The 24,636-nt window shown below is 39.1% G+C and overlaps 2 protein-coding genes across 11 annotated transcripts in view; one reads left to right on the forward strand and one right to left on the reverse strand.

Moving 5' to 3' along the window:
- The window catches only part of LOC126916651 (sex-regulated protein janus-A-like), a 63,974-nt gene that overhangs the window by 29,935 nt on the left and 9,403 nt on the right, over positions 1 to 24,636 (reverse strand). The window lies entirely within an intron of this gene.
- LOC126916645 (phosrestin-2-like) overlaps positions 1 to 24,636 on the forward strand; it is a 47,780-nt gene that overhangs the window by 14,608 nt on the left and 8,536 nt on the right. For 5 of the 10 annotated variants that reach the window (XM_050722640.1, XM_050722641.1, XM_050722646.1 and 2 more), the window contains 3 exons: positions 8,739 to 8,789; positions 12,050 to 12,185; positions 12,917 to 13,066. In XM_050722640.1, the coding sequence (XP_050578597.1) occupies positions 8,739 to 8,789; positions 12,050 to 12,185; positions 12,917 to 13,066 (337 nt within the window). Of the gene's footprint in view, positions 1 to 6,160; positions 7,306 to 7,429; positions 8,142 to 8,215; positions 8,614 to 8,738; positions 8,790 to 9,834; positions 10,865 to 12,049; positions 12,186 to 12,916; positions 13,067 to 24,636 lie in introns of those variants that run through there. The other 5 variants (XM_050722648.1, XM_050722647.1, XM_050722649.1 and 2 more) reach the window with 5 other exon arrangements.

The following is a 24,636-nucleotide window of genomic DNA, read 5'->3' on the forward strand; positions in this document are numbered from 1 at the left end:
TTCGGAGTAGTATCCAATACTCTCGAACCGAGATAATGACGGTGAAACGTGATCAAAGCTATCGTATAGTTGATTTTGGTGACAGCTTTGATTTTATTACTTGCTCCGTTAAAAGAAACTATATAAAACTAAAGAAGAACAGTCATCCAATGTTCCTCAAATTATTCTGCTAAATAATATAACATATAATAATATAACATTGGCGATCCTTCAACGTCGCGTGACTATTTATCTTAGTCTATCAAAGTCACGAAAATAATTGAGATCGTGTTGTCATTTACGATTACGATCAATCGGAGTTCATAGCAGGTCGCCTAAGTCGTGTTATTTCGGATTAAACTCAGCTGATAGTCACGAAACGTCATCGAGGCCGTGTCCATTTCGGTTAGTCATTTGAACAACACAGAAGATCGTGGAGCTCATTGTCATTCCAGTTAAGTTCGCTCCAAGTCAGACGTGTCGTGTTTGAGATCACTTGAATGTATTCAAATATTAAAGGAAGAATTGGCTACGTGTATACTTGGTAAAATTCGACGTTTTTCTCGGCACGGGACATTCTCCCAGCTTTTAAATATTCATAGCGGTAATTGATAATTTTCTCGCGATCGTATCTCGCATATAAAAATTGTTCAGAAATTACGAATAGAAGCCTGTTCAGGGGCAAAATGGTTATTTTCCGAAGTTACAAGCTTCGGAGGATACGAGCCTGATTAATTGCGACTATCTAATTCACGTCCGTCGGATAAGAAAGAGAAAACCACCGTCGGTACCAGCAAAGCAAAAAACTTGGTGAAAATAGAAATTACACGGTGTAACGAAAATGAACGCGATCAGCAAAATGAAGGAAGAGCATCTGTATATAATAGAAAAAAAAGGTTTTTCTATTTACCTCTTTGAAAATAATTTCCAAAGCTCTTGATAAAGTGTTTATAACACTATTGAAAAGGTTTCTGGAGCCATCGTGAATTCTTAATTCAAAAATAAATTATTTCTTTTGATACGTTGATTACTACAAACTTCGTTATTCATATGCAAAAGTGAGATCTCGTTGGTTCAAAGGGGCAAAATAATTTCGAATATCAACTATAATTGAGGTCTTGAATATTTGAAAAATTATAAAAATCTGTAACGTTACAAGATTTCAATGTTTCATGTTACAACGTTTTTAAATATCAAAGCGCTCATGGTATCAAAGCGGTAGATTTCAACGACGGTTTCCGGCACCAGCAATTTAATACCGTGAAATGTAGCAGGTATTTTGTGTCTGGACAAAATGTATGTGTACGAAGGAACACAGTAGACGATTCATTATTAATAGCAAAAAGGAAATATGTAATATACCTAGATAAAGGAAATATCGTAGCATCTAGCTTAACGAATATACTACCTGTATACGAGTGTCTGTAATTCGCAAGCTGTTTCTCATATTTTCATAGTTACTTCAATACGTCGTTCGTAAATTTATCCAACGTGTTGCAACAGAATCGCAATATCTTTTTAATTTGTTTTTCATTTATTCGGCCAACATTCCATTCGATGGAACGAGCTTTTTCCCATTGTAACGTTACGCGTTAACTTCAACAGCGATCCGAAGTATTGATACGATTAGCCATTCGCGCAATAATTGATATTGAATTTTGCTTGGTATTGATAGTAAGTGATTTCGTCGATAATATAGAATTTTTGTTAGTACCGATTTAATAAAAAGGGTATCGACGAGGCCGAGATTACAACCAATTGTACAGTTGATCAATCGATAGTTACATTAACCGCTTGCATGGATTATTAGCGACAGAAGGTTGCTTTACCCCGAAAATATTACATTTTACTTGAAATATTTTGCGTATTTTCATATTTTCCATGAATGCGAAAACACCAAAAATTTATACGTTAGTACAATATATATAATTTAGAGCATTTTAGTTGATTTTGTAGTCATCGTATTGATTTATCTCGTTTGCCACTAACGGTAGAAAAATCAGATCTGTCTATACTATAAACAATTTCCAGTTGATCTTAAACGATTTTTAATTAGTTCATTAGCTTGTAGATAATTATGGCGTGAATTATCAGCGGTCGAGATTTACTTTATGCTTTCTCAAACAAACCCGAAAGAAAGAATTAACATATTTATCTACAACCATCGTGACTGCTGATTAATTGGAACTTTACAGTAATTGCGAATCTCTGTATAGCTCATTATATCCAGCACGTATTACCAGGACCGAAACGGAATACAAATAACGAGCAACCGTAATACTCGACCTCTATTGCTTCGATCACGATTAAGTGTAAATTAGTTAGAGAAGCGATAATTTGAACGCATCTATACCCATTCAGCAACATCGTAATACCGTTTATTAGCTGTTTTGCCCGCTACAAAGAGGAACTCGCCATCTGTTATAAATACGATCGCGAATCTACACCACCATCAACCATAATTTGTTTTCGCCATTCGGATAATCCAGTTATTTTTATACGCATAACGATCACGACGCGTTCTGTAACACGTTGGATTTTCAGGCAGTTACAGAACGTAGTTACAAACGAGAAGGAAAGGCTCTAGATCCCGTTTGGGATGGATTAACCCTTTGCCATACCATTTAACTCGCAAAAATCCGGGCTAAAATATTGCACCCGAATGGTCAGAAAAAGAACCAAAGCGACGGAGATAGAGTGTCAAAACTTGAAACATGAGATCGTGCGACTGAGTGCGTAGATAGCCGCGGCCGTGTTTAGGGAAAAGACACCATTCGATACATCCATACTTGGCCCGAGATTAAGACTACGAGCCTGACTCGTGATATTCAGGTTTGGCTCAAAATTCTCATCACGACTCAGACTCGTAAAAGTATGACAAGAGGTTAATCCGATATGTTGTTTGTTTTACACGTAGATGTAGGTAAAAGCGTTCAAACATTTATCGAGAGTAAAAGGTCTTGGAACAGTTGCTACATTCGCTTCGAAATTGTAAAATACTGGATATACATTTGGAAATACGGTTTGTTAGAAAAGAACGGTAAACATTTCCCAACGATCGATGTCAACGCTATCGAGTCAAAAATAAAGAGTTTCCGATTTCGCGAAATTCGTAATAAAATCGATCGATAATGGCGCGATGTAACGCGGAGATAAATCAGAAGGAACTCAAGGTCCAACATTCTGCGCGCTTTAAAGAACGAAACTTGCGTCGATAGAAACGAGCGAAGCAAAGAAATCTCAATAAATCGAGAGATTTCATTTCGTGCACCGATTCATTCGATACAAAGTCGTTCTTTAATGCGTGTTCGCCGGGTGAATTAATAAAAAAAGTTCCCGGTAGAGATAAGACGGGGACAAGGTCAGACTGTTGGCGCGAAAGCGTGAAAGCTCGCTGCAAAAACGTAGAATACGAGGAATTGATTCGTTTTATCCTTGAACCGTTTCACTCAATTAATATTAATCCTTTCCTTCGATATCCTTTCCTCTCAAGAAGACCAACGTGAAAAGGAGATAAATAGGCAATTCCATTAAATTAGTCAGCGGAAACATTGCAACGTCGAATTTCAAAGAAAAATTCAAACGGATATTTGGAAAGGAAAGAACCAATCGTATCGAAAGAACAGCAGTCTTGAAAATCGATAGCACTTAGCAAAAATTCATTTTACGTCAACGAACCGAGCGAACCCACATCTTCCAATCCAGCGAATCCACTGATTTTTCGTTCGCGTGTATCGTATTATTTTCAATTAAAACATATAACGAAATGTATAACTAATTTCATACATTTGCACGAATTATAGTATCTATCGCGTGTTTTATATATTTATATACATTTAACGAGTCACTGTCACCGATATAATATTGTAGGAAATGAAAATCGGGTGCACAGTGAATGTGATAAAAATCAAAAAGACCTATCTCGAGAGAATTCTGTACTGTATATCGTCCGCAACCTCGAATGGTAATTCCCATAGTAATTGTCCCAGTCCCATCTACGTACGCACTTTGTTTCTTTCTCTCCTTTGCATATTTTCGTACGTGTCCCTACCACTAAAACGAAAGTATTTATTGCTCCTTGAATGCGCAGAAGTATCAACGTGAGGAAGCGCATCGTGGAAATGTTCGAGTCTTTTTCACGGTGGAAAGACCTTTTATCTTCCATCTTTTATCTTTTCGACAGATAGTCGGCTATATCCTCTCCCTGTCGTGTTCCTCTCGATGGAAAAAAGCTACAAGATACAGTGATCCCTTCGGTTCAACATACAGCCATTTACGTACACAATTTTATGAATTTCGGGCGTTTGATCATAAACTTCTTGCGAAACTTTCAAGGGAATGTTTTGCGGTTCGAAACGTTCCCGTTAGGAGTTGACGAAGATGTCAGAAGACACTAGGAAATTGAAGTGGAAAACGAGTGATGTCGCGGACATCTTCAATTTCAAATTTTAAAGATATACACGAGACTGATAGACGAGGTAATACGCCGCATGTTTCAGTGGATTAAACCGCTTTGACAAAAGCGACATAGTCCTTCCATGCGCGTAGAAATAAATGCGACCAACCTGCGAATATTTCTAATTACTAGCCACAAGTGTGAAAACCTTTCTACCGAATGTTAATTTTACTGTTATTTTCCGCTAATGTTTAATTAATTAATCTGAAAATATGAAGTTGATGCTACAGATATCGATGTTAATTTCCTTCGCTGAAACATAGTTTCTACCAACGAATTCTCCTAACTAATAAAGTTCAAAGTTGAATTTTTCTTTAATTCTTATAATCTATGGAATATTTTATTCTTGTAATATATAAATATGAAAATTCTGAACTTTTCGCTTTCAACGTGTACCACGATCACCGAAATAGAATATCATAGGGAGTGGTACCTAGTAAAGGATTGTGGGTGTCGATCATACCTATAGTCGAAAGTTTCGAAACGGGTTAGAGAAAGAAAAAGGAAAGAAGCAAGAGGTTCGTAGGTGAAGTTTCCGTGCACGTTCAACGGTACTCCTACGTGGCATAAATTCCACGTGTACGTTCCACACGTCACGAAGGTCTTCGGGCGCTTTGTGCAACGTGAATTAGCTGTAGAATTTCGCATGCGGTCGAGTGGCTCCTGAAACAACGCAGTGGGTGCAACGAGACACTGGCTCTTGACGGTGCATTGCGAAATTCGCCTCTAAATGAGATAGGATGCGCGTAAATCGCACGGTACACGATACAGTAAATTGACTTACCCTCGACCTCGTGTCACGACTCGTCAAACAGTAAATGACGTCGAACAGAATAAGTAAATCCTCTTTAAAATGTCGATATTTTCCTAATGCCCTAGCAATATTAAAAACAATGAAAAAGGGGATGACCTTTTGTGGAGAAATAATTATGAAATGTCGAATACAACTTTTGCGTGTGATGCATTATTTTCGAGAGATTCGAGTTTGAAATTAAAGATGCTAGCGGGCACCCCTATTCTTTTTATTTCCTGGTAAAAAGCTAACAGAAACAAACTTAGATTACGTCATAAACATTTTAGGCTCGCGGCAACTTTTATAATAACTTCTTCTTATTACTTTTCTTATTATTCCAAGTTGTTCTCCGTCTGGGCTTCAGGCGTTATTTACTTCCTGGCCAGTGATTATGACTTATTCAAGAAATTGGAATATATTAAAGCTTCTTGCGAGACACGGTGACCTATGATGAATCGCAGCGACCGTGAAATTACGCGGCTCGCCCCTGACATTCTGCGAATGCTTGCTCCGTTGTTATGACAAAGTTGGTCGGCCTTTTCCTTTTTACCGATTAGTCTCGTAAGTAAAGATTCAAGAACCACGTAATGTTTTACGGACCTGCGTAAAATTCCTCGACGACCAACGTTTTCCGCGCGACGTTTTCCGCTCGGATCATCTCATCCCTGGAATCGCTCGTTCGTCGTTCCCGCGTTTATCGCGCATCGTTTCAAAGATACGAGCGTGCCAGCATTTGGTGTAATTTATAGCTGAAATAAACGCGCCGTTCCTATATAGTATTTCATTTCCATCATAGTAAAAATACAAGACGAGGCTTCGGAAAATTGTGTCCTTCGAGAAAGTATCAACGGATCGAGGAACAAAAATCGATAATTATTTACGAAGCGATCAATTCATCGATTTCGCTGCTTTTGAGAAATTATACGTTGTGAAGATTAACGAACGAACTCTCTTGTGAACCACTTTATATAAATTTACGTATATGCAATTCTTTCTCACCTTTAGTCTCAAAGATATAGGCAAAGCTATTTTCTATGCTGTAGCATCTAATTCGATTACAAAGTTGTGAATCTCATGATACGAATCATTGTCATAAAAGCTAGTTACTTTTCATTCGATAATAAATCAAGACAGATCAACTAATTTTACCATATTTTGAGATTTCCTTCTGACTGCGATTCGACTAGATCTCGTTTACGTTCCCATAAACAGAGAGAAAGAGTCACATAGTTATTCGTGATACCTAATCCTTCTGTAGTCGACACTCAATCGAAATCCACTAAAATTAAAGCCTGAATTCGAATCGTAGACCTTCCAAATGGACCGAATAATCCGCGAATCCTTTCCCCGTTCAACTCTTACATCGTTTTACGTCAGAGCCGTGAAACTTTTTGTTAGAAGGAGTTACAACTTTGAAACTAAATTGCGCAATTCTTGTTATGGAAGACACGGTATAAAGATTTTGCTGTCTCTCTCGCCAAGGCAAAAAGTCACGCATGGAACGTACGTACATACGTGTGTTAAGTAGATACGTCAGAGTTAGAAGGAATATCTTGCTGCTCCGACTTACTACGAGTAAGCCGGCATTAAATCACTTCAAGCACTCCGTCACGAGGAAAAATGCGTAAATTCCTTCGCGACCTCCTTCTCTTTGTCGCCGTATATCCTTGGACGTGAATTTTTTCATATGAGTCTGCTACGAACGCTTCGCACGGTCGTACAATTTTATCAAATGGAGAAAAAGTGGAAAGTAGGTTCCATTATGTGAGCGAGGACTCTTTTAAACGACGGGATTGAAAATAAAGTTTTTATAGCAGTTGACACCGGTAATCTCCGTGGAGGTTTTCGTCTACGACGCACAGTGCTCGAACGAACTAATTAGGCAGACAAAATTCATAACTTAGTTTCATAAAAAAAAGAGCATTCAGTGTATAATTTACCGAGAGTATTTTCTCTAAAGTTTATCATTTTCACGAGAATTATTCACCACGTGAAACAGTGACTTTTAATAGATTCGAATTAACACCGATGCTACACCACTACCGCTATCACTTTTGCTGCAACATACAATTTGAAGGTAATTTTACCCTATATCGTATAATGTAATATACGACACGCATAACAAAATTACTAACAAAAATAACGATGTTAGTTAAAATTGTATTTATTACGTGCTTCGATATATCAACGATAATAGGAACGAATTAAATGTTTTGAAAATGTTTTGATGCAATTTTATTTTTTATTTTAAAGCAGAAATAGACAATAAATATTGAACAAACAAAGCATCCGTGATAGGAAGACTGTACGGGCTGGATCAAAGCGCGGAACATTTTTATTTGAAATTTTATTTAAAGAGACTACCCACACAATTTGTACCCTTAACTACGTGTTTCTCTTAAGGTTTTCCGCGATATCTGTGTTTGAGAAGCTTTTATCGTTAAACTACCTCTGACGCGATTCGTATACACGTCTATGAAAAAGATAAAGATATTGTGGAAGGAGCCTCGGGCGATATTAATACATAAATGATATGAAAAAAACAATACCGTCTGCGAATGAAGCATTTCTGCCCAGAGCAACATTCGACATTTTATCCTAACTGGTTTATACTCAAGAAGCTACATACGGAAACTGTTTATAATTTGAATCGTAAATTCCTGTCCAACAGACTGAATTACAACACCAAAGAATATTTGACATACCAAAACTGAAACGATTCTAATGATACGAAATATCGAGTACATCTAGTCATTGGCCTGTAAAGGATTAAGAATGTAGCGGATGGTAAAACATCTGTATGGCTTCAAACTTCTTTGACTTGTCACGTTCACACGGAAGAAGGTGGAAGGAGGAAGGAATTGGTCGAGGGAAAATAGTCTTGCGCAAAGAAAATTACATTAGATCCCGGAGGTGAGTCGAGGTTAACGAATTGCCCTATAGTAACATAGCGCAGCTTTTCTACTTGAAGACTCGATGAAACTGACATTTACGATGGATGAGTGCAAACCAGCAACGCGACATTACGTGTAAATGGTTAGCGGAAAATACATGATGAATTACTTCGATGATATTACGATATATTTTCTTCGATTCTAATACAGCGACTCATCGTTAGAGACTCCGAAAAAGTATTTGGACGTTGGCAAGTATAAATATATTTTGCGTACTAGTCTTTGAAATTTCATTGGCATCATAGTGATAAGCGACTATCTTGATTATAGTGGTTTATTGAAGTTTATCGTAAGCATACGATAAACACAAACTTAGTAAAATATTAATATGAATAATTGAATCAAAGATGGAGACTCACTGAATACAGATTGAGCTTTAATAACGCATCGTCGGCCGACCATTTTATGCAACAACGTTATGCCAACGCGCGGTACCGGTTATTTTATGTAAAGCCAACAACTTTAGTTTTTGCACGAATACAAGAGTTTACCGGCTTTCACGAGCCACCGTATATGCACGAAAGCTCGGATAATCCACTGAAATTTTATGTTTCAGAAAAATGGACAACCCGAATGACAACGCATCGGACGCGATTAGTAGTCAAAGGTAAACCTCAACGACGAAATCTGAAACGAGAGAGAACACTGCGTTTAGCGAGAATATCGAAAGTTGTCTCTGTCGGAGGAGTTGGGAGATCGTTTTGTTCACGACCAAGTTTTGGGAAAGTTTCTGTCGGGAGAGTGGCTGACGTTATGTAACGACAGATCTTCTTACGACGATCTCCGGCACATAAACAAACGCGAGCGTTAAGCAAGCGGAAAAATCCTCGACGATGAGGTGGCTCGTTGCGTCGTAAAACTTTGGCAGACTCCGAACAACAGGCGACCCTGTTAGGTATCCCCTATAGAAAAACAAACTAAAATATCATCTCCGAGAATAATTCTTTCTCGTAACTAAGTAATTGCATCGCGGGGAACGTGGAACGTAGCGAGACCTGGTATCGCAAAAGGGATAATTTATAGCAAACAGAAAAGACGCGAGTACGCGTTGGCTTCTTGGTGAGGCTAAAATACGAAAGAAGGTCGTTGAGCGGTTAAGAAAGATTTATCGTGGAAAGAAAATTCGATCTTTCATGAGTATTTACGGCATTTCAAGTTTCCTCGTTCAAGCTCCTACTATGTACTTAAAATTGTAACGTAGCTTGCGAAGGAGGACGACGTTGGCTTACTAACTGGTATTCTTAACAAAGCCTTTTAATTTTTGTTGCAAACTCGAGCTTGAAAGTAATAGATTATGGTAGGTATGTTAATTAGTATCCCCATTATATAAAACTTTAATGCAGGTTGAGAAAAGAGAGCAGAATTGCGTTATTATTTCCGTAAAAGAATCCTTTGTAATGAATTTTGCTTGAAACTTAGGTTCGAAGATAGTAGATTATACGTAGCGTTTTAATTAACTTTCTTATTTATTTAGAGTTTTAAATATAGCTGTCAAAGGAAGAACGACGTGGTTGTAACATTATTTCCCTAGCAAAAAATGCTTAATAAAAAATATCCATAAATTTGAACTTTAAAACTGAAAATAGTAGGTTATAGTATTTTGATAGATAACATCTTCTTGATCGCGATAAAAATCTTACAATGCGAAACGATAGAGAGTAACAAACAGCACCGGGACTCACTCTGTGATGAGCAAAGGACGGTTGAAATATTAGAGGAAGTGACCTGTCCCTACCTAGTCGTCGAACCTATCCGGGATTGTGTGAAAACTAAATAACAACGAACACAGGTTTTGAGCTTAATCAAAAAGAGTGAAGGTCGCTCATGACAAACCAGCCTTCGAACTTGCTCGTCGGTTTGATTAAACAGAAAACTTTTAAAAATACACCGAGTATCTCAAACCGAACATAGATGGTTGTATTATTAACTGTTTGACAAAAATACAGTGACAATTTTTCAAAACTTCTTACGTTCCACAATTGAACGTTACTTTCGATCTAAACTTTCTCCTCTGGAGCACAGAAGAGCAAGATTTTGAAGACTTGCGCGATCTGAATTCTTATAGTTGGTGTTGTAGAAAACTTTTCAAAGGCAAGAATCGAGAGGCGACAAAGTCGGAGAATATTCGAGAATATTCGATCGAAGGAATGATTTTTATGGAAAATCTGGTAACGATGTCAAGGACCAACGCAATCGTTCTCGCTCACACGGAATTCGCATACTCCGGTTGGTGTGGTAACTGGTAGCAATGCGGTTTTGGATTGAACCGTGGAATAAATATCCGGTGGCGCATCAATCAGCCATTTCGAGATTGTATGTATTACGAGGATCGATGGGATTATTAGCAACGTCATCCTAATCACCTTTGGTTGTCTTAATCACCTGTATGATCAAAAAATCTCTTTAATTCGTCCAATCCCTTTAATCCTTCCCACTGTGAATGAAAATGAAAAAGCGTTGTTATAACGGAGTCAACTTAAAAAAATTTAATTACATGGATTATGTGTATAATTATTCGACTGTTGGTTAATATTAGGTCATCCCATAAGTTCGTGCCGACTTTTGTGTATACGTTTCATGTGTCGATTTATAAACATACGGCGATAAGGGACCAATGCACTTGAAAAATGGGAAGAAGTTGTACAACGAGAGGGAGGTTACATTTTTTCGTGAAACTGAAAGGTATGTAAACGATCTTAACGTATATAACCGCTCGAAAAACAGAACGAACTTATGGGATGACCTAATACGCGCAAATTTGAAAGTATATAAAGAAGTTATTTCTAGATCGTTCATTTTGAATTCTTCGTCGTTACTCGTTACGTTCAGAAGATAGACAACATTATTGGAAAGCAAATCTGAGTAAAGTTTCTAGAACCACGATATAAAAATCCGTTTACAGTAGTGTCAAATGTTTCTTCGCGTAACACCTACCATACGTATTATACATTCGCGTTTCGCTGCATAATCGTTTCGCCGATCGTCCCATGCATAAGTGTCGCGACACAGTTCTGACGACTATTTATCGAGCACCGGGAAAAACTCGCGCAAATTACAAAGTGTATATTACACGAAGGTGCTTTGTAATATTTGGCGAAGATTGTAACGTTTGAAAATATTTTCTCAAGGAAAATCTAACTTGAGACGCTTGTAGCACCTTGGAAAAATATTAGTACCTTCGATCGGAGAGTATAAACGTTGGCAGCATTAATCGATGAAAAGAAGGACACGCTGAAACGCTCGGTGTATCGATAACGCACGTGACATTGTACAAACGCGTCCATATCTACTCAGGCGCGAAATCCCAGTGGAATTATTAATTTATATAACCGTCGATTCAGATGAGAATTGCGAGCAAACAATAATGAAAAATAAACGACAATCGGTCCTGCGATATTTACGATTATAAGCAGAGTATGGCTCGATTCACAGTCTCGGTTCACTCTCGGCTCGATCGAATTATTAACCCATTGTTTCGATTGTAGGTGTAAAATATTTCACGATTTGTGAATCGAAAAACTCGTTCACATTATCAATTCACTTGCAGACCGATCGATCTCGCACCAGTAAAATATTCTTTCCTCGATAATCTTTATCCGTTTGAGGACTACTCATAGTGTGAATGCCTACAATCGAAACCGTGGGATAAAAATTTGGCCGAATCGAGTCACCGATAGACTGGATCGAGTCTAACGCTTCGAGGTAATGAACCGTACCTTTCTTTTCCTCCATTTGTTTCCGCGTGGAAACCGAACGAGCCGCGAAATTCGATGACGTATTACTATAATCGAACGAGTCAATGGTCCAATTTACTGACAAAAGTACTCCTTTGACGACTGATTAATTACATTCTTGTTCGTTCCACAGGGTATATAAGAAATCATCGCCGAACAACAAGCTGACTCTCTACTTGGCGAGCAGAGATCTGATCGTGAGCGAGTTGAAAATCGACAAACTACAGGGCGTACTATTGGTCGATCCTGAATTTTTGCAAGACAAAAGGGTGAGTTTTCAATATGAAGAAAACAATCAAATATTCCGCTTTAACGTGGTTGAAAATGCCACGCTGAGATAAGAGAATGAAACGTAGGAAATCATTGTAGAAACTTTCCATTGGTTTAATTCAATGCATAGAATTCGTCTGCAAGCCTAATTTCTCAAAGATCTTATCTCTCTGACCTCAATTTCATCGACAACTTTCTCGCGACATCTTTCCGTCAAACCTAATTAAAGATACTTCCGGAGTTACTCCGTGGGCAATTTATAGACTAGAAGAAGCTTGAAGAAGATGGGAGCGAGCTCACGACCCCTTAGACGACATCCTCGATACTTCCCGTTAACCCAACAGATACCCGTATTACGTAAACATCTTTCACCCGCTGGTAAAAAGTTGCCGCCTCGACTGAATTATATTTACCTATAAATTATCGCGATCCGATAACTTTCGTTGGAGTAAAATTTGAAAAATATCGTACAATCATCGAATAATTAATATTCACGGAAGATCGAGAAGCCGAATCGCGAATAAATTCGATATTGGCTTTTTATTTATCTGGGAATCGGCACAGTGGTTCTATAAAATTCGTTAGAGTTTCTACTGAAAAACTGTGCGGAGAATTTAAAAATCCTGGCACAACTATCAACCGCGAATAGACTAACATTCGCACAACTCTAAAGAACCGAATCACGATTATTTACCTCTCTATTTACCAATTTAACCGTCTGATGTTTCAGGTGTACGGGCAAATTACGTTGACTTTTCGCTACGGGAGGGAAGACGAAGAAGTAATGGGACTGAAATTCTGTAACGAGGCGGTTATGTGTCTCGCGCAACTTTACCCCCCATATTGCGGCGCTAATCAACAAGAAATAACCCCGTTACAGGTCTGTATAAAGATAATTAAACGTTTATCTCTCTTTCCAAGGTTTACGAGTTCGCATTTTGCTTCTGTATCTAGAGACGGTCTACTTAAATTTAGAAAATCAGAGCGATTTAACGAGTGGAACCCTGACGGATGAGATTGAACGCAAGGGTGTTCATAAACTCGTGAAATCTTGTCCGTCAACGTGACACACGGCGAGCCAGCAGCTTACGATCAATGAAAATTTAATAAAGCCTTCGGTGGTGCAAGTGCCCCGTGTTCCTACCCGCAGATGTTTCCATAACGTATCGTAAAATTGGAGAAAAGTGGAAAATTAATATTCCTGCATCATTCGAGAGCTTAATTTCCACACTGATTCTGGACTATCGGATAATCGGTGATCTTTTCCGACAGGATATAAAAAAAGGGGATGTAACTTTTCAAATTTCTCGACGGATCTTCCTGTATTTTTCTACCCGTACAAAAACTCATCGTTCTCTACCCGTGTTTAATCTTCTATTTAAAATTGCTTCGCAATTTAAGCGTCGACGGATGATAAAAAAGGAAGAGGAAAGATAAAAATGCATAAAAGTTGGAATCGATGAATAATTATTGGTAAAACGAAGAGAAAACGTAAAATCGCGGCGGTGCTGGATTTTCTCAGTCGGTTAAACTGTAAAAGGGTCGTATTATTCGAGGTAACGACGCGGCACCGTAAGTTCGTAATCAATTAATGAAATAAGCCAAGCGGCTTAGCTTAGCTGTTTTCGTGCCTAGATAATTAGAAACTTACATACGCAACACCGATTGCAAATTGCATTAGCAGACCGTATAACGCTTCCTCGAGCGTGTAATTCGTAGCAAAAAGCTTCACCAGCTCCGGACCGTATACAAATTTCCGAAACTATGGATTTGGGAAATTTAAACAATTGAAACTGGATACTCGTTTGCTGATGCGTTGTTCAATGTTTCAAGAGAGGAAAGGGATTAACATCCGTATAAACTGGATCGTATAAATTTATTATCCGTCGTTGTACGAAGAAACTTGATAGGACAAGGTGAAATTATTTCGTGAACCATAAGAAGATAAATTCGATCGCTTAATCTCGAGATATTTCCATCCGAATGTGACCAAAATTTCTCAAAAGTAAAAATGTCGATCGATGCATCGTGTCATTCATACGATCGTAGTCGCTGTGATAGAAATAGATGTTTATGAAACGCCAAGCATATAGCATGGAATATATCAAAGAGGATAAGAACCATGATCGAAGTAACAGGGCGAATTACAAATTATTGGCATGTATACCATCTGTAAACGTAGTATAAACGTAGTTTATAACAGGTCTCTATAACGTAAATCGTTTGAAGAAAGTTTTCAAATAAAAAATATAACAACGAAACGTTCGACCGCGATAAATTAATTCGAGTAAGTTGTGCTCGTGTTTCTCCTAACTCACGATAACCGAGCGTCGTGATTGAAACGTTCTCGGTTGAAAAAACTAGACGTTAACGGAAAAGCTTCCTGCTGAGGTTGAATTTATCACAGCGAGCTCGGCTGCCTTGTCTTTGACATCCTCCACGTTCTCGACGTTCTCACGTTCGTTCTCCGCTGTACGAGGCCAGCGGCAAATCGGTCAACGCAAACCTCTCCGAGTTTTCTCTCCGAGTTCATCGCTCTTCGATATTTATTTGCCCCTGTTGGACACGCGAATACCTTGTTTATCGTGTATTCCAGCCGGTTGAATATATGCAATATGAAGAACGTTTGCGAGCGGCTTGTCGAAATATCACACACGCTACCTGAAAATTTGCTCGATGTTTGCTTATGCAGCTAAACCATGTAAAGAGGTTAAGCGATGTTGCAAACGTAATTCCCATTTCCGAAATGCGCACAGATGCGAATAACGCGGAGGAAATATTCTGAGTAGCGGTGAACTTGATATGAATCGAAATAGGATGAGAACGATCGGATAGAGAGGCAACGGAATAAGAGAAGAGATAATAGATGGAGAGGAATAGGCAGACTGTCAAGCGCAGATCGTTTAGATTTCTAAAGCGTCTCTAAATATTTCTATAAAATTAGAATTTATTGTTATCTGAAATCTCTCTTTGTATCTATCTCCGTTCATCTACTATCCTCTATCGAACCTCTCGTTATTAAATTAATATTAAATATCGATCGAAATCGTCTACTTTATCGTGCTTTACTCTGTGCATTTCCACGATGCAAGCGCTTACGATGTGAATTTTTTCTCGGTTGAATAGGAAGATTTCAAAGACGAGTTCTACTAGGGTAACCTTTTAGAACCAGTCACGAGAGCTTCTTCGGCGAAAGGCAAGCAGAGGAGGGTTGTTTCAGAACGGTTCGATGCACGTTGTTCGGTGACGTCGCGCGTATCAGTTACAAGGCTTACGACCTATATAACATGCATCCCGTACTCCATAAGCTTAACGGTTCATTTCCGAGAGGATCAACGATCTACCAGATCCCTTAACGCCTTGTTCGTTCAAACCTTCCACCATTGGTTGACCGTTGTAACGAACCGAGCGAGTTATTAGTTCCGTACGGAAACAAAATTGATACGCGATCTTTTAATCCTCAACCAGCAGCCACGATTATCTGAGTTTCCGATGGGGTAGCTGACCGTTCAATTTTCAACGTATTTCTTCGCTTTTATCGACGAAAATTTCCAACAGAAATTATCAACTTTTCCATCGAATATCTCCTTCGACCATGTTCTTCTTTGAGAATTTACGATTCCTTGGTACACGAGCGGTTTCTCGGCGGAAATCTCTTTGCGCAATTACCGGCTGCTTTTACAAGAGAACGTGAAGCTTTAATTAAGGATCGTTAAAGATTTACAAACTCAACAAGCTCGTCTTTGGTAAAATGATCTCAAAATCAGCTAGGCAAATCTCAAATTTAGAGCGTTGCGTCTTTCTTACAAAACCATGCCAAAAACAGTTTACAAAACCAAGGGAGTGCATCCTAGTACTTGTAATTATTAGTAAGCCATTTTTCTCGCGGTGTTATCATCGCCAAGAATTAAATGATAGAAAATAATCGGGATTATAGTCTTGCTAATGTCGAGCGATCATTTTAAAACATTATACGACACAATAGAAACTGCATGAAGGCAGCGAGCGTTGTTCGGGGAAAAGAACGGGACGACAAAGATTGGCGCTTGTCGTTGCCTATCTTCGAAAGATATTTCTTAATAAAAAAAAAAAGTTCCGTCGTTCCTTTCAACTAGAAACCTTTTGAAAGCTGTCTCCTGCCGTCCCTCCTCGCTATTTCATTTTCACTGACCACCTCTCAAGAGTTCCATAAATGGAAAAACCACGTACACGTCAGGTTTTCACGTGCTAACACTTGTCTCTGGACTTGGCGAAAACCATTTCCAACGTACGGAAGTCAAGCTAAGGTCGCGTTGTTTAGGGAAACAAACTTTCTCGCCCAATTTACTAAGACTTTCGTCTTATTGTTAGCTGATGAAAAGTCGGCTGTTTCTGCTTTTGGCGTTGTTTCGTCAACTGGTTACCATTGTTTCGTCGCAAGTCAGGCACAATGGCGGAAGCTGTTACGTTGAAATTGCGAGAACTTTCGTCCAGAGTGGGAAGCTTTAACGGCGCTTTGCGAAAATTACAATGAACGTAGTCGCGAAAGTAGTGGTAAAAAGAAAACTTTCGCCACGAAATACCGTGGTTTCGCCCGATACATTTTGATTTCCAACGACTGGATGAACGAAGAATGAAAATTTCGACAACTTAGCTTTCAGCTGTGCTCGCGTACTTCAAGCTTTTGCCTGTTATCAACCGTTTCACAGCCGAATTTTTTTTTTTTTTTTTTTTATTAATAATAGAAATATTCGTTTTTCGAGTGGCTTTTTAAACGTGACATAACGCGCTGTAATTTGAGATTAAAAGTTTGCACAACTGAATCGAATACTATTGGCGAAACTTTGCGAGTCAGGAATATGGTGTTACGCAGAACATGATAAACGTATAGCGGTTAAATTTGTGCTAAATATTCGATGTTTGGATCCTCGTTAGAACGTGGTTGACAGAATGAATGTATTTGATTAGCATCTGTTGCAACTAAAAGCTTGCGAAAACGTACTCGGCAAATTAGTTTGGTTAAATCCTTTTTTCGGCCGTTTGCAATAAATTCGTCGGTCGGAGAAGGTCCAGCCATTCCCGAAAGTATATTCCGAACGCTGCCAACTTTGTCTCGTTTATATTTCAACCCTGGAATAATTTTATCCAGCTCCTAAAGGTTCAGAATGGAAGCGCGGCGAATATGCATGTGTTCACTGCTCTTAATTACGTACGCTGGATCTTTTCTCCGTTTTGTTTAACTCTTTTCTCCGACCTTACGTTTAAACGTTTTATACGCGCATCTTTAATTATAAGATATTCACCTAATTCTCACTTGATCTTTTCTTAAAATATCTCGGTCTTCCTGAAGTAAGAAAAATCCTTTTAAAAAGCATATATATGCAATTTTGTGCCATTGTCTCTGCAGTCTCATAGTTACCCTTCAACGTCCGAATCATTTCGTACGAAAATAAACGATACGTCGATCAAAGTATTCTTTGTTGAAAAAGCATCGTATCCATGATGAAGAACGCCGGAAAATTCTATACCAGAGACAACTTTTCCTACAGCGTTCGCTGCAGGCCAAGGTCAGCTCCTGGCCAGGATCGAGCTTCTTTGCGTCACCCAACGTACCGAACGGTATCGAAAGCTTCGGTTAACCGTCGCTTCGAGCTTCGATAAACATTAAAAAACGAACGAAACGTTCTTTCGATCCTAGGCATCCTGGTGTATCGATCCTCGCGTATTCATAAACAACGGCAGCAGTGAAATGGAGAGACGTATCACGATGAAATTGCTTTTCTCCGACTGTGCTCACCAGAGATCACGTTTCTCTCGCAATGGATCTTCCTCCGCCATCTATGGAATTGCGAAACGACCCCGGATATCGGGTATCCGCGTACGGATTCGCAGAGATACAGCTGTGACAGGTGCAAAGATGTCCCATCGGTTGGTTCAAATTGTACTCGTGTACTCGTCCCTATCGCGAGCAGAATGAAGACACTTTGAGGTCGTATGTATGAAATAAGAATCGAAGCGACTCCCGTCGGATTAGTTTTGTTTCTTCGCGAATATTACACTTCGCTGCCTATTAAAATATACGTCATATTCTAAATTTGGGAAATTATAGAACCAAAGAGATTAAGAAACTGCGTTCTCGTAGAATTCAAATTTCCTATAATCGCGAGTTACTTTTCGCAAAGCTCTTCGTCTTTCTTGATAACGCATAACTACGATAACTAATTCAACGAACGTATCCATTGATAAAGTATATCTATACATATATATCGAAAAATATACGATAGATGCTATACGATCTGTTATAAATCTATTAGGTTGTCCGAAAAGTTTCTTTCGTTTTATGAGGAAATAATAGACGCACAACGTTTTTCGTTTTATATTATTTTGCCGAATTACGTACGATTTTGTTCTGTCGAGATAAACACCGCGACATTTCACAGACTTGGTTTCCCGTTTGTATAAAGGTGCACCGTTGCAAAAAACACGTTTGCGAAAGAAAAACACTTTTCGGACAACCTAATATAAGAGGGAACTTGAGATCTTTGGCTTTAAGTATAAGACGAAAAGTCTTAGGTGTGATGTGCTAACTATAACCGAACGAACTCGTGGGAAATTAAAGAAGCATTTCTTGATATCGCGGGGGACGTGGTTTCGAGACTCGTAACACGAGCGAAGGAGCGATGAAGTGGCTCATCTTTCAATGATATCCTACGAAACGATCGTCGTTCATGTCTAATTCATCGATCGAATGAATAATGGATCGCACGGCGCCTGTAAAAACCTCAGCCAGGTGAAATATCCAGGAAAAGGAAAAGAGACCTGATAAATAATTTTCACGACGCGCCAAATCGACCTAGCTGCGGGTCAGGGTTAGTGTCAAGGCCGCGACCTGTCGTAATACGCGAGGCTGGTCTTACCCACCACTGCAGGATCTCGTTCGACGAGCATGGAATTTATATCACGGCTTGATTGCATGGCAATTCTTCGGGGAATTTGCTTTTTCCTCATCATCTTTCCACGAGCTTGCTATCGTAGATCGAAATTTGATAGAATATTTTCGACCGCGAAGCGAATAGCGATTGAGTCGTTAAATATAAATGAAGTTATATTCGACAATGATATTACAATTCTTTATATTAGAAATTCTTTGGCTTTCGATTAAATTCCTTAATTCTTCGCTGATTTACATATAATTCCTTCTTTTCTTAATGAAATAGAAAAAACAGGATAAATAATAAATATGCAAACAACTCACGATTTTCGCAGAATTCTCCTCCTTCGACTTTCAAACGATTCTCTCGCTCCTTCGATGATTTGATCGCTTACACAGTCAATTTTATTCCACATTACACGCATTCCGAATTCCATTCCGAATTCTTCGTAGAGTTTATAATATACTCTAACGCGTATTATTCGTGTCGCTTTTCTCTTCCCATTCGCTCTTCTTACTCGCTACCAATAGCACGAACGTTTTTACAATTCTTTACCCGCTCAACATCTCGATGTAGAATATCAAGAACTCTCGTTCCCACGGATTATCGTGTTTCCAATTATCGAAACTAACTTTTGAAAGTTTCGCTAACAAGATTCCGTTTTCTCTTTGGATAATTTCAAGCGACCAAAGTTGGATTCTCCGATTACAAAGTAATTCTCAAAGAGACTTTTTAAACCGCGAAACAACGCACGTGTAGAGGTGGTATTATGTTGATAGTAGTAGCCGGCTGTAGACGTCGCTGCTGGGATACTGCTAATTATTCCTCTATTTTGTTGCGTGGAAGAAAAATCGGATCACGGGCGCCGGGAATCGAACCCGGGTCCCGAACGTTCGAAACCTAGAGTGCTAACCACTTCGCTACCGTGTTCGTTGCTTAATTAGCGTCGAGTAGCGGTATTTGTCGTCGAGTGCCGCTACGCACGTATGACGATGGAAAACGGTAACCGTTGCGAACTGTTCTCGAAGGAAAAAAAAGAAGAATAGCTCGAAAGTAACTAGGTAGAAAAATACGACTGACCTCGAATCCTCTTCAAGATCGTTCTTTTCCTCGTTACGCAACCTTTTATTTAAACCAGACTAGACAGAACTCTTTAACAGACAATTTATTGCCACCGTTGCGTGTTATAAAATTACATTCAATCTTTTTTTTGTGTGTGTATGTGTGTTTCGATCAAATTCCATTCATTCCCACGTTGAGATAAAGCAAGAATGGATAGTCAAGTGACAGAGGTTTACACGATGCCGAGCGTGTTCTTTGTTTACGTTAATCGTTCGTCAGAATTAAGTTCGTTTGAACGAATCCACGACGCAAATTGAAACGTGCTTCTTCGGCGTTTTTCTTGTTTCTTTCTATCGCCAAAGGAACGTCGAGAAAACTGCTCTCGCTTGACATCTACTTTCATCCATTTCAATTACTCTCGCGAATCTCCTTTCTGCTACAGCACCGGCGCTCTACACGGCGTAGTCAGCCGTATTGCGTTACGCTGGATTTATCCGCAAAATTACTCCTGCACGACTTTCCTATATTAATTGATCGCGATTCATGACGGTAGAGGTAGGAAGACATTTAAATCGTATCGATCGATTCAATGACAAACGATACAACTCGTACCGCAGTTGGTGGTATTCCTTTCCTTCGGATACGTTAGATCGATTGCCAAATAAAAGGCAGTTGAAATCAGCGTGCTTTCAACGTTCATCTGTTTCTCCTAAGTAAACGTTGCGAGGTAACACGGTGTACACGATAAGAATATTCGCCAGCTCGCAATTATCATGGAATCGGGTCGAGGTTGTGTTTCATTAGAACTCCATAAGGTTTTATTAACGGTGAACGACGATAAACGAAATTTTTCGTTCGCTTGGCTGCTGTAGACTCTGGGAAAAGAGTAGCTGAAAAAGAAGAAAACGACAAAACTTTTATTCGACGAAATTCGAAGAGTATTTGAAAACCGAACGACTCGCGCGATAGCAACAAAGTATTTATCGTCTTCCTCTTCCGAGTTTCGTAAATATATTTTAAAACGCTATACCCGCTTTGAAAATATTTACTTGTATGTAAATTATTTATCGAACAAACAGCTTTAATTATCCTCCATTTTGCTGCGGTTTGGAGTAACGCAGCGCATATTTGGTAACGAATCGTGACAAGACTTTTATTTTCGCCGCTGCCAAGCTCGGCCGAATCATATTCCGGGTCATTTATAAATGTTTAATATCACTTCACTGGTCGAAAATTACCGCTACGAACGTCAGAGAAAAAATTGCCACGTCGCTGTGTGTAATAACCACGATTTATGCGGAACAAAGCAAGAAATACTAAGACTAATGGGATCGTTTGAATCCCGCGGAACACCGAGGCTAAGCGCGAGAAGCTTGGCGTGATATCGCTGCCGCATAAATAAACGATAATCAGAGTCGCGGATACGGTAAAAGTTATTAATTAACTCGCAGAGAACGTCGCTAGAATTTGTGGTTTTGCCATCCGAACGAACGAAAATGTATTTTTGCCCCGTGGCTATTGTTGCGCGGCGTTGTTGCATTCCAGGAAAATTAATTCCCGTTCGACTAATTTTCGTCAATGGTATGTAGTTGGCCCGCTTTTTTAAAACAAACGCGAACCGCGTTAACGAATAGATGTTGATTTAACCGTGAGAAAATGGAAAGTCGAATGTTTGGCCATTTTAACGAGAAAAAAGGAAAAGTTAAATTTCAGGAAGGCCCTTTTTTGGGTCCCTTACCAAGAAAATCAATTACAGAATTGATCGGGCGAAAGAGTCGTCAGAATCTTTTCCGGAAATTGGAAACGCCACACGTTCGATTGTCGTCCCGAACGATAAAATCTCTTTCTCGAGGGGCAAAAGAAATACTATCGAGTGAAAATCGAGTCGTACGAGAAGCGAGGACGAACACAAATGGAAAGTCATCATGACTGGAGACTTTTAGGATTCGGTGATCAATCATAATTTGGTTCCGCCTGGAGAACCTTCCAAATCCCCTGTCGAGAAACGAATAAGAAGCTACTGAAACTGCGTAGCATTGTCGCGAGACGAACGATCCATTACGTAAAATTCTCGTTTCTCTCTTTTTTTTTTGTTTTCTTTTTTTTTTTTTTTGACTCGATGAAAATCTGTATCTAAGTTTTGGGTCGTTCGCTGATGCTCGCGAAATAACGCAACTTTCACTGTTAAGCCCTCTGTAACCGAAAAACAATATATACCTACGTATCTAGAGGCCGACCTATAACGAAGAGATAATTCTCGGGGATCAACATTTCGAAATAATAATATCGCGCGATATTCTACGAAATATTCCTACGCGATTTTATTTTATTTATTTATTTATTCCGGTTAAATCGAACAGGTAGTAAATGACGCATATCTGAAAACACTTGGCCACGTTTAAAAAATAATCGACCACTTAAAACGGAAAGCGGGAAAACATTTCACTCGATTATTAATCGTTGAAAATGAAGGAAGAAAGCAATTTCCGAGCGCCACTTCAGCAAATGCCCGTTGATACTATAAAATCTGGTAGAGTTGTTAAAAGTTAGAGATCAATGATAGAGAAAAGAAAAAGGAATATTTCGAAGAGATTCCAAGAATTATCTGGGCCTCTCCTGACTAACGAGGAACCATCGTTTTCAAGGACGGATATTAATTACCTCTAGCACGAATAACGACGACCAATTGTATAAGACGCTCTACTAATCCACCCTAAAATTAGAAAGTTTCCTTTGCTAATGAGAGTGGAAGTTTCTTGATCGTGCCTACTTCCATGGAAAATCAGCCAAGACGAGATAAAGGTAAGGTAAGAACGTAAGACGAGAGTGTAGAAGCTTTCGCACATGCGAATGAAGACGAAGCACGCGTAAAAACCGGTGTATCCGGCAGCTGGAAGAGAGCGTCAGGCGAAACGAAAAATTACGACCGACACCATCCTCTATAATATAGGAGCGGAGAAATGGAAAAGTATGTGTACGATAAAGGTTGCTCGTTCGAGAATGATTCTTAATATCGTATGCATGATAAATGTCGAGTAAAGTGAAGCAAGTAATATCGCGCATACTTATAATATTGGAAAATTTACGTGTACTCCAAACGACCAGCTTTCCTTGTACGAATATTAAAAAGTTGAAAAGTATTAGAAAGTTTCAGAAACGACAACGATCGAAATTTCCCTCTTTAATTACAAGATAACGTCTTCTCGTTTAACAATTAAAAATTAGAAAATCGACGAAGATCTTATTTATCGTACATTTCTTCCGTGATATTCAGCGATAAAAGAAAAAGCGTCGAGTGCGTGTCTCATAGGCTTTGCTGGCTTTGTCAGTGCAAAACTTACCTGATTACTCGTATACGTAATATTTGTATACGTAAATTATAAGAATTTTTATTTGCCTGTTGGCAATCTCTAGAGGACGTCTATCGAAGGGTGAAAAGACGTGGTGAAAATCTTGAAGCGCGCAATTCTCAGGTTCCTCGGGCGATATTATCGTTAGAGGATTACTCTCGGTGGCTGAGGCGCAACATGGATGCACTCAAAACGGCTGGATAATATGGTTTCACGGTGGACTACAAATGTTACGATTCCACGGCCGACGGGTTTCAAAGGGGTAATGCGATAGAGCTGAAAGCCGCTACGTCGCACATCAATCATGCATACGGAGCGCGAACCAGCTTTACGGCGAATAGGCAAAAAAGAAACAGGGAGAAAGTAAAGGAGAAACGAACGAGAAGGCGCTAAGTACTTCCTGAAAAAAAAGACGGAATCCAAGCGAAGAGAAATCGAAAAGAAATCAAGAGTGTGTGAAGTCTTGAACGATGCGCGTCACTGATCTGATAAATACGACTAAATATACCTTTAGGGAACGTTTTCATATGCTGTTACAGGATATAAACATCTCTAATAGAGCAACTTTTTGGAAATAAATGATCGAAACGAATAATTTAAATGTTACAAAATACGCGTGGGTAGTCGATAACAAGCGAGTCGATGGAAAGAAGGAACTCAGAAATAAGAATCAGTCGTACGAAAAATGAATTGTCCGAGTGGTAGTAAAAAGCGCTATGCATCCTTCTATCTAAAATTCTATTCTAAAAATAATACTCTAAGAATGAAATATTTCTCGCGAGAAATTGCAGCTGCTCTCTTTGAAGAACCTCGACGAGAAAGTATCTGCCGTAGAGAGACTAAAAATGATAGGAAATAAAATCTTAAAGCGGAATTTCATAGGGGTGGGAGTAATTGATATTTTTAGGAAATGCTGCATGGTTTATGCTCATGCAGCATATTGATTTTCCAGGTTGCCGGTCTCTTTGTCTTTGAGTAAAGCGGTAGAATCTAATTCGTTGCGACAGAATTGACGCGTTAAACGAAGATGTCATTAGAAAAACGTCGCGGTGAGACTACGTTGTAGCTACCAGGCTTCGTCTCCGACGCCAATGAATGCGGTCTTTTACGCGTTGTATGTACGCGTG

This window comes from Bombus affinis, chromosome 5 (genome assembly GCF_024516045.1).
Source record: "Bombus affinis isolate iyBomAffi1 chromosome 5, iyBomAffi1.2, whole genome shotgun sequence".
NCBI lineage: Eukaryota > Metazoa > Arthropoda > Insecta > Hymenoptera > Apidae > Bombus > Bombus affinis.